Raw genomic sequence first — 10,617 nt, forward strand, 5'->3', positions numbered from 1 at the left:
CTGTCTGCGTGTTAGGTGGTATGGAAACTTCCATGGTAAACGTTTTCAGGCAAATAATTGTCAAATTAAAGGTAAAACATAATAAAGAATATAAAGCAATACCCGTTGTTGGTAAAACACTCCATTAATGAACCCAGACAAATTAAACAAAGCATTTTTAATGAATAGAATACAAAGTGTTACAGAACAACATGCAGTGTTTCCAAGAAACAAATGCTTGCTGTGTCCTGTGTTGTCTGCATTGCAGTGATGTAACTTTAGACATAATCCTGTTTATTTTAATGTTTCCATTATACACACTTCTACACTATAGAACAGATTCTCAACGTTACTCCAAATCATCATTAACACACATTGGGCTAGATTCGCAAAGCTAATTACTGCAAATCGTCATTAGCATTAGTTTTGTCCGATGGAGGTAAAAACACCATTGCAATTCTAAACCATTGTTTATTTCCGGTTTGTTAACTTTATTCGGTGTGTTATTTCTGTATGAAAATATCATGCTGATGATGTTTTGAGGTAAATAGCTTTGAGAATCTAGCCCTTTGTGCTTTTGGACCCTGGGGAAATGTATTTCCCAGATCATTATTTCCCATAATGTGTGAATAAAATATCCAAACCATTGGCATTAAAATTAAAGATATTGCTGCAATACAGGTAACATTGGGGGGGGGGGGGGGGGGGGGGGGGGGGCAGCACAGGTACAGTAATACATTTCTCAGTAACACCAGGGTGTTCTCTAACACTTTGTAAAAAGTTGGCAGCTTAACTCAATATAAATCTTTCTAGTCAAGGTCCTGAATTCAAATAGTTTGGCACACACTAATTGTTTTGTGGATTGATTTACCTGCTTTCATTTCCATCTGTGAGAGCATATCCACCCTAACACTCCTTTTGTGATAACCATCCTCCTTTCTGTTTAACAGGTTCATCGGCATGAAATTCAAATCAGTAACCTATATAGACTTCACCTTCAAGAACTGTTACTTTGACGATGTTACTTCACTGGGCACGTACTTCAGGAACTGTACCTTTTTAGAAGCCACCTTCTATAACACAGGTGAGATTTGCGAAGCTGTTTTACTGCAGCAAAGACGCTTTAGTGAAGCGCTGGCCCCCTGTGCTAACTGAGCTGTGGAACAGGGACATAATGTGGGCCATAAAGAGGCAATGTCCTGTAGTTGACAACGAAGGTGTGTTGAAACGATTGGATTCACGAGAGCCTTTCAATCGAAGCTGGTTTTGTATGGAAAGTGGCCTCTACCGTATATGAACACATTGTCAAAGTCCATGAACAATGTGATTGAAGACATTGAGACTTAGGAAGTCTAAACATTGGTCATTGAATTTATTGAGTTTCTTGTAGTATTTCTAAATGATGTACTATTGAGTGTAAAATAGCTATGGATGACCCAATAACGGTACTGAATGAGAAGAAAACAACTATGTTATTCAGGAGCTTGGGGGTGGATTATTTTTCATTTTAGAATTCTATAGACGATTTGAAGTAAACAGCTTTGAGAATCTAGCCCATTGTTCTGAAATAGCAATCCCTGTTTTCAAACGGCTTAGAGAACCAACCCATTCCCAAACAGACTTGTAAGCATCTGGGAGATACCAACCGCAGGATCCATCTGCCCACCAGTTTATAATGCACTGCAGAGGTTAAAAAGCAACCTGAAGTAAGAGCCGTGACACGAGTGCTGACCGTACTGAAATGAAAGGTACAGCAGTAGGTCTAAAAGCAAAGTCCTCTGAGAGAGAGAGAGCTCAATTAAAGTGCATGGAGTATTTCCGTTGACTCGGAGGTCCTAGCTCTAAAGCACATTGCTAAGATTCAACACACCAGTCGTAACCTGCAGAAACAACGAGGAACAACGAAGACCTTTCACCCTTTATTACAATAAGCTTTTCTGCATGGAATGGAAATTCACTCTTGAAAAACAGACTTTCAATAACATAACCCATTCATTTCAGTAGACATCTGGTCTATCTGATTCTAAGCGAACTGCTTCACATAGAAAGAACATAACAGAGGGAGAGAGATTCCATAGGAGTAGTTTAAACTGCTTAAACATAATCACAATATCAAAATAGTACAATGCAGTTTGTGCATTATTATATGGATCTTTCCGTACTCTTAGTGGTATCATATTCTAGCACCTGAAAAGATATCTACCATGCTTCCAAGATTTAAATTAGTAACTGTTGTGAGATGGCAGGGAGGGGGTTAAAACCTCTCTGGGGAAAAAACATGTGCGGAATGCACATTTGTCTTGTTTAATTGTTTTGATACTTGTTTTGGTTAATTGTTTTATTGTTTAATCAGTACCTGCACCTGGCTATTATTGAAAATTAGAGCCAGGTGCAGGGTTTAAAAAGAGAGCAGTCAGTCTGCTCTGGGCAGCTGCTGAAGAGGGCAGAGGCCCGACTGTGCTGGTGTGTGGGTACAGCTGTAATTAAAAGAAAAGGTAGAGTGAAGCCTTTTTGAGTGTGTGCTGTTTTGTTTGTTTGTTTGTTTGTTTTTGATGCAGGTAAACAGCTTAGCTGTCCTGTTTTAGTTTAGGTTCCTGTTCTGTTTAGTTAGTGCTCAAAGAGAGCTAGGTGTTTGTTTTGTTTTTGTGTCATTAAAAATAGCGCAACCGCGCTTTCAAAAATCCATTTCTGTGTGTTGGGTCAGTGCTTTTAAAGGGGCAAAGAACCGCGAAGAGGTTCGATTCTTTTACATATGGTGGCAGCGAGTGTGGGCGCCCCTGGAGACCCAAAAATGGATTTTAAAGATTTAATAGAGTGGCTTAATAAAAACACCGCTGCTCAGGAGGAGCAGACAAGAAAGATGGAGAGGCAGAGACAGGAGCTGGGCGTGGCTCCGTTGATAATACCAGAGCGGGAGCCAACCGAACTGGAGCTGCTATTACAAAGGTGGGAGCTGCCGTCCCGAGAGCCAGAGGGGGTGGAGCTGCCGTCCCGAGAGCCAGAGGGGGTGGAGCTGCCGTCCCGAGAGCCAGAGGGGGTGGAGCTGCCGTCCCGAGAGCCAGAGGGGGTGGAGCTGCTCTTACCAGAGCCCAGAGAGGAGGAGTCGCCTCTCCCAGAACCATCATCCATGCAAGTGAGTCCGGCGTTGCCGAGGGAGGTCCCCAGTCCCGTCATCGTGGACACCTGGCCGGAATGCCCAGACCTCCCTGCGCTGGACCTTGCTCCCAGGTCGCAGCACTGCCAGGCACAGTCGCTTACCTGGTCCCTTACTCCACTCCCCCTGGAATCCCAGACGTCGCTGCGCAAGAGGCAGACGTCGCTACGCAAGGGGCAGAGGTCACTAGCGTTCCCCCTGCTGATTGCTCCGCTCCCCTTGCATCGTGCTGCGCTCCACCTGGAATTCCAGAGGTCGCTGCGCAGGTCCACAGGCGCACGCCTCTGCCTGCCAGTCCTGGCTCCCGGTCACCGGTCCGCGCTATGGTCGCCCTGGACAAGCCGTCTGGGTCCCTCCTCGCCGGTCCTGGGTCCCTCCCTGGAAACACCGGAGGGACCAACCCACCCTCAAGCCCGCCCGTGGAAGAGGGCGAAAATTGACATTTGTGGACTTGAGGGTGGGTGGTCTTTTAAGGGTGGAGGGAGGTGGCCGTTGTATGGCCGGTGTCTTGAAAAGACATGGGGGGGGGGGATGTGTGAGATGGCAGGGAGGGGGTTAAAACCTCTCTGGGGAAAAAACATGTGCGGAATGCACATTTGTCTTGTTTAATTGTTTTGATACTTGTTTTGGTTAATTGTTTTATTGTTTAATCAGTACCTGCACCTGGCTATTATTGAAAATTAGAGCCAGGTGCAGGGTTTAAAAAGAGAGCAGTCAGTCTGCTCTGGGCAGCTGCTGAAGAGGGCAGAGGCCCGACTGTGCTGGTGTGTGGGTACAGCTGTAATTAAAAGAAAAGGTAGAGTGAAGCCTTTTTGAGTGTGTGCTGTTTTGTTTGTTTGTTTGTTTTTGATGCAGGTAAACAGCTTAGCTGTCCTGTTTTAGTTTAGGTTCCTGTTCTGTTTAGTTAGTGCTCAAAGAGAGCTAGGTGTTTGTTTTGTTTTTGTGTCATTAAAAATAGCGCAACCGCGCTTTCAAAAATCCATTTCTGTGTGTTGGGTCAGTGCTTTTAAAGGGGCAAAGAACCGCGAAGAGGTTCGATTCTTTTACACTGTATATACACTAGGTTTTTTAAAACTCTATAGCTATACTTAGTACTTCAGGCTTTGACTCTAAAGTTTCCAAGGCAACCATATCTGGACAGTTTTTATTGCGCCTCTTTTGGTCATTTTGAATGCCACAGATGAGTCAGTAAAACTCGTTCTAATAAATTGTCATCCAGACATTAAAGGGACAGTAAATGGAGCAATTAAGAACACTTCACACAAAAGGATTCGCCAAACTGTCTCCAAACACAATTTGCAATGTGAGGTGTCAGGAAAGTTATAATAGCTTGGAGGGGGGGGGGGGGGTCACACCACTGGGATTTATCTTTCAGCAACAAATGTGCAGAAATCTGACTCCGAAAAAATACAGAGTTTGAGTTATGGAATGTCATTAATCCATTTACAGTGGTAAGGAGCAATGAAGTCAATCTATGAGCGTTGTTTCTTTACATACTGTACCGTTTCCCTTCCACTAGATATCGATGACTCCAAGTTCATCAACACAGAGGTGATAAACAGCACGTTTCATCACAACAAGACCGGCTGTCAGATGACCTTTGACGATGACTATAGTGCCTACTGGGTCTACTTTGTCAACTTCCTGGGCACGCTAGCAGTGCTGCCTGGCAACATTGTGTCAGCGCTTCTCATGGACAAGATTGGACGCTTGACAATGTTAGGTATGGTGCCCCCCTGACGCAGTGCACTGCTGAGCACTTCCAGCAACACAAATGAACGGTAGATGTTCACTAGCTGCTGCTGCTGCCTCTTTCTGCTATAAAGACACTTCTGTAACCAGTGTAACACACATGTCTATGATTGGCGTCAGTGCATCTCCTGTTTGGATTGTGAATCAGCATCAGAGACACCCGTCTGTTCATAACTCACGATAACAGCCCACCTTCCTGAGACTGCAGTGAAGGCTCCTGTTATAGTAGGATGAATGCTAATGTTGTGTTACAGGAGTAAGGCTCTCCCTAGCCAGCATTCAGTAGTCGGTTCTAACTGCAGTCTAACTACACTGGAAACCAGCTCGCCCCATTTCAAAGCACTGCAGCACTGTGGGCATCTGATATCCCATAACAAGAAGCACTCAAATAGAGTTTAAGATACATGACGACAATATCCATGTGTGTAAAAAAACAGGTGAACAGCAGAAACGTACATACAGTGTAGACTATGAATAAATACTGAATATTCAATAAATAACCCTATGCTGTATAGTTGATACTGTATTAAAAATGTAGTATTTCACACAGCACGTATCAACACTGTTAACATTGAGACGTTCAGGCTCAATTCTTTGTGATAACGTTTCTGCTGGCTTGCTGTTTGTAGGTGGCTCTATGGTCCTTTCTGGAATCAGCTGCTTCTTTCTGTGGTTTGGAACCAGTGAGTCAATGATGATAGGAATGCTGTGCCTTTACAATGGCCTTACTATATCAGCCTGGAACTCCCTGGATGTGATCACTGTGGAACTCTATCCAACAGACAGGAGGTAAGAGTGACAGCAGAGCACAGCATTGAACAAGGCAGCACTGCACTTTGCTCAGGCTCTCATTGCAGATTTAAAGAGGAGAGGGATCTGGTTCCAATGAGTAAAATCAAAGATCAATATTTATTATAAGTAGAGATTAACCTTTAGCTGTACAATGTTGCTACCACAGATGTATAATCATCTTTATATCGGGTATAAGGATTTAACGTCTTGGGTCAATGGGAATCTTTTGCGAAGTGGTGAACTTTATATTATGACTTGCGTGGAGAAACATGGCACTTCCTTTAAAAGTGAATAACGCAGTAACAATTTGTATCCACTAGGTGGAACCAGGTCCTCAGCAAAATCCCTTTACAATGAAAGTCACACTAAAACCTGGTTAGGTGGTGATGGAGGCTAATTCCTTAGCTTCTTGGCCTGCTGGTGTCACTTGAATTGAGTCTGGTGTTATCAACCAAAATCGTCACACAGTTCAGCATACTTCTTTACTTGAGGGAGGCCCAGAATTGGGTTTCAGGTCGGGTTTGAGTTTAGCTTTTGTAACACTAAACTACTGTAGACAGTCTTGCCATGAGGGTTCCCCACCAGATATGAGACCATTGTGTTGTCCTTCAATGCAGTAGAAGTCTTGGCAGTCACCATGGCAGAAAACAATTTCCGGGTAGGAACTAAACATCAAATGTCCTTCCAGTCACTCTCTGTCGGTCTGTTAGGGATACCCCAAGATATGTAGTAAGCACGATGGGGAGTAAACACAATGCAGCAAACTGGGGTTATATGTTATGGAAGGACAGTGTGGCTTTCTCCCACAGACACAGAAACACAGTGCTGTACATTGAAAACAGGCTGCTATTTCTTTTTAGAGTGGAGCTCATGTTTTATCTATGGTTGTAGTGTGCTGTATGTGTGCACAGAGGAGGGTAGGAGTATCTAACTGCATGCTCAATGTCACGCTAACTTACTGGAATTGAAGAACTTTCGCTTGGTCCTGATTGTGAACACTTGGATTTACAAACAAAATCTATTCACATTTATGTAAAGTCTGTACTGTTATTAATGTTCTGGTTTACTTAATTAAGACACATTAGGTATATTACCACAAAACTATACAGTACATTCATCATTCATTCAGAATGTATCCTGGAGTGGATCCGGAATGTTGTTCCGAGGCACTCATATTGTGCTTTATGAATGTGCGTGCGTGCGTGCATGTTTGTAATCACCTTCAGGTTCTAAGGTTTTTGTGTTCTTCTGTTCCAGGGCGACTGGGTTTGGATTCTGCAATGCACTCTGTAAATTGGCAGCAGTGCTTGGAAACCTGATATTCGGCTCGCTGGTTGGCATCACCAAGGCCATCCCCATTCTACTAGCATCCACTGTCCTGGTCTTGGGCGGCCTTGTGGGACTCCGGCTTCCGGACACGAGAGCCAACGTGCTCATGTAACCAGCCGAGCTCTGAGGACCTGCTTCCGGCTGTCTCGCTCGCGGGCTGTAGAGGTTCAAAAGGGTTAGATACTCAGCAGCTAAAAGAAACTACTCACATCTCTTAATGTTTTAAATACCGTCCCAGCATATCCGCTTTGGGATTGAAGATAACAAGAATTAAACAGTCACTAATATTACCCATTCTTAGTCAGCCTATTCTCCATGTACACTTTGATGCCACTACATGTATGTGGTTTATTTACATTCATTAATTGAGACACTGTATTGTGTTAAGAAAGCACCCACAGCGACCCTCAAGCTTCTCAACCCACTCCTATCACTGTATTCTTATTGTGTCTTGTGATGTTTAAAAGTGGGTTAAATACATCACACAGGCTGGGGGAAAAACACCAGCAGGATTAATCAAGAGTTAAAAGGCAGCTGTATTTAAATCTGTAGCAGGTTACAGCAGAAACATAGGACCCTGTGCAGAGTTTAGACTTTATTACAGTACATAGCATTGCTTTCTCCTATGCGGCACATATCCCTGCAAAGTGTTTTTCAACATATTCATCACATATCCACATGTTCTGCATTATAAACCAACCTTAAACACTCAATAATACACTCTTAGATACAACGAGTTCAAGTTAAAACAGTAAGACATGTATCAAGTATGCAAACATCTTGGCTCATGTCTCAGTGTGTCATGCTCTGACAATGATCAAGACATTAGCCAAAACTTTTGTCCAAACATGCAGGTCACCTGTGTATCCACGTGTGTGGGGCACTTCTGTTCCACTGAGCGTGCTCATTCTATACCAGCATGCATATGTTAGAAGGCTCTCTGCAGCCTTTCAAAGGGGAACTTTGAACAAATAACAAAATGAATTACATTGTTTTATTGATTTTTTAAAAAATATATAATTTATTCTATCAACATATACAATCTATATTTTCTACATTTATCCCTGATTATTACTTTTGCACAGAGAGTTACCAAGCCATGTTGTTGCTGTTGAGTCATTGGGAGCCTTTAAGTTTAGGGATCAATCAGTTACTAGGCACTGGTAGGAACGAGCTGGGAGCGAGTAGTAAAATAAAGGATACATGTGTATACCACCTGTTGTGTATTAAACACATTACAGCTCACTTGTGAAATGCAGTCTGATGCAAATCTAGTAGAGGTGGATGGTACAGTATATAGACATATAGCAATGTATCTAGGAATAGGATACCAGATTACATGCCACAATCTGAATACAGATACACCCCCGGCTTTTTCAAAACCTTAAGTCTGATATCTTTGAGAATCAAGCTGTGGATATCTGAACCTTTTGCACCAGATTACATTTTAAGATGGAAAAGGCCATAGTAAATACAAATACAAATGCAGTTCCATATCGATATCTAAACTGTGTGCCATTTTAAACATATGATTGTGTTTCTGCTTTTTTTGTTGGTATAATGAAGTAACAATAATTCTAAACACCAATGCATTGGAGGGAACACACATTAGACTTGTCTTCTGACACTTTCATTGTTTCCCAGTTAAGCAAGCTTGTTAAGAGCTTCCTCTGTCAATGAATTCATCTTTATCTGGCATTACTGTGTGTGCATATTCTGTACTGAATGCCTCTAAAGTGGCAGTACCTGTTGTGTAAGCCTGATCTTCGCATCCTTTAAAACACTAAATGGCCTTTTTAATGCTGTGCCTCTGTTTCATTTAGAATCCTTTAATATCAAGGAATAGCGTCCTTGTTTTTTTTTAGATCTCTTATGATGATTTTTGTTTTCATGCAGTGCCAAATCCAAGTTTATTAACAATTCACTTTCTACATATTTTCATGTTTTAAAAATGTATGAATTCCTCATCAATATGAATTACCAATTACCAGTCTGCGCTCTCGCGACTGTGATTCTCCTGTAGTACCCGTCACTTCTCTGTAACATATTAACCTCTCTGTACTATACACCCATTTTGTCTCCTCTGTGTCTGCCTGTTGTTTCTGTATTTGTACTGTACCCGTACCGCAACTGTAACAATTATCTTTCTGATGTGTCAACTCTGGTTTGCTTGCAAAGACCCATTGCCAGGACTTTTTGGGGGAAAAAAATAGCATACCTGTTTTACAGAAACCTTTGAATGATGTCTGAATTAAATACTATTATATAGACATAGCAGCTCTGTAGTGCTACAATGGCTATAGCGGCGCTGTCATTTTGAATTCATTTGATTACATTAGCAACTCCTTTCTGTTGCTTCCTCTTGTGACCGACATTCAATTGAAAATGTGTTTACGCTTTGATGACCTTGGTCATTACTATACTGAAGTCATTTCACAACCTCCAAAGAACGTCTTCATTCGGAACACTGAAAGTTGTTGCTTCCGTCGAAATAAAAGTCTCTCAGAACCACTGCTGTTGTTGAAACAGAAAAACAGCAACACTCACACACACACACACACAGATATAGACACGCACACGCACACACACACACACACACACACAGAGATATAGACACGCACACGCGCGCGCACACGCACAGCCACACGCACGCACGCACACGCGCACACACACACACACACACACACAGATATAGACACGCACACGCACACGCGCGCGCGTTTTCTGTTGTGAAATTACTTCAAGCTGATTAAAGATGACGTGGATTAAAAAAACAATCACAGTGGTGTTGAAATTGACTTTTATAATGATATGTGTTACGTATGCAGGAGGAGGCAACTGTTAGTAGTGAGGGTACTGAAAAAGTCCAGGGGTGTTCACTTACACCTAGGACTGTGATTCACATTGTCTTGTAAGAATGTTTTATTTTCTTATTTTTTGTAAACATTGTATATATCGGTAGGCGTTGTCGTGAGGATTAATTTATTCGCAGCTTTTATTTATTTACATTTTTTTTGGTGACTTCCACAACTCTCTTGACCAGATTTTGGCAATGGTCCTTCTATTCTCGACCAGCTCTGTGATTGACAGTACAAACAAAGTCTGTCATCTTTGTCCTCTCTGTGTGTGTGTGTGTGTGTGTTTGTCGATTCATTACATTTTTAGGTTCTCTGGAGCGCCTGAAAAAAGGATAATTTAATAATTTATTTTTAAAAAAACAATGTGAATGTACCGTGTCATTCTGGTAAAGCTATTCAGTGTCTGGTTTCCAGGTTGTATGTTTTTTTATTATTTATTTATTTATTTATTTATTTATTTATTTATTGTTAAATGTATTTGTTTTTGAAAATTTAAAAAGTGTGTACATTCATTGAATCTCTGAAAAGTCGTGTCTATAGTTGTGAATGGGCATGCCATGTGTGGGATGACTGTCTGTACAGTATAGATATATAAAATATGTGAAAGTGTGTATAAAATTATTTGCCAAAATTATAATTAATGTAATAAGGAAAAAAAAGAAAAAAAAAGGTGTAATGTAAATCCTATAGAGGTGGTTGCATTTTGTTGCTCCACGGGTATTAAAATAAAGAGTTATGTTCTCTATAATAATT

At 41.7% G+C, this 10,617-nt stretch overlaps 1 protein-coding gene across 3 annotated transcripts in view; it reads left to right on the forward strand.

Annotated features, from left to right (window-relative positions):
* LOC117403502 (synaptic vesicle glycoprotein 2C) overlaps positions 1-10,617 on the forward strand; it is a 96,861-nt gene extending 86,244 nt beyond the window's left edge. For all 3 annotated transcript variants that reach the window (XM_058992839.1, XM_058992795.1, XM_058992889.1), the window contains 4 exons: positions 930-1,063; positions 4,653-4,856; positions 5,515-5,674; positions 6,935-10,617. In XM_058992839.1, the coding sequence (XP_058848822.1) occupies positions 930-1,063; positions 4,653-4,856; positions 5,515-5,674; positions 6,935-7,118 (682 nt within the window). In that variant the 3' untranslated portion in view covers positions 7,119-10,617. The remainder of the gene's footprint in view (positions 1-929; positions 1,064-4,652; positions 4,857-5,514; positions 5,675-6,934) is intronic.

This window comes from Acipenser ruthenus, chromosome 1 (genome assembly GCF_902713425.1).
Source record: "Acipenser ruthenus chromosome 1, fAciRut3.2 maternal haplotype, whole genome shotgun sequence".
Classification (NCBI taxonomy): domain Eukaryota; kingdom Metazoa; phylum Chordata; class Actinopteri; order Acipenseriformes; family Acipenseridae; genus Acipenser; species Acipenser ruthenus.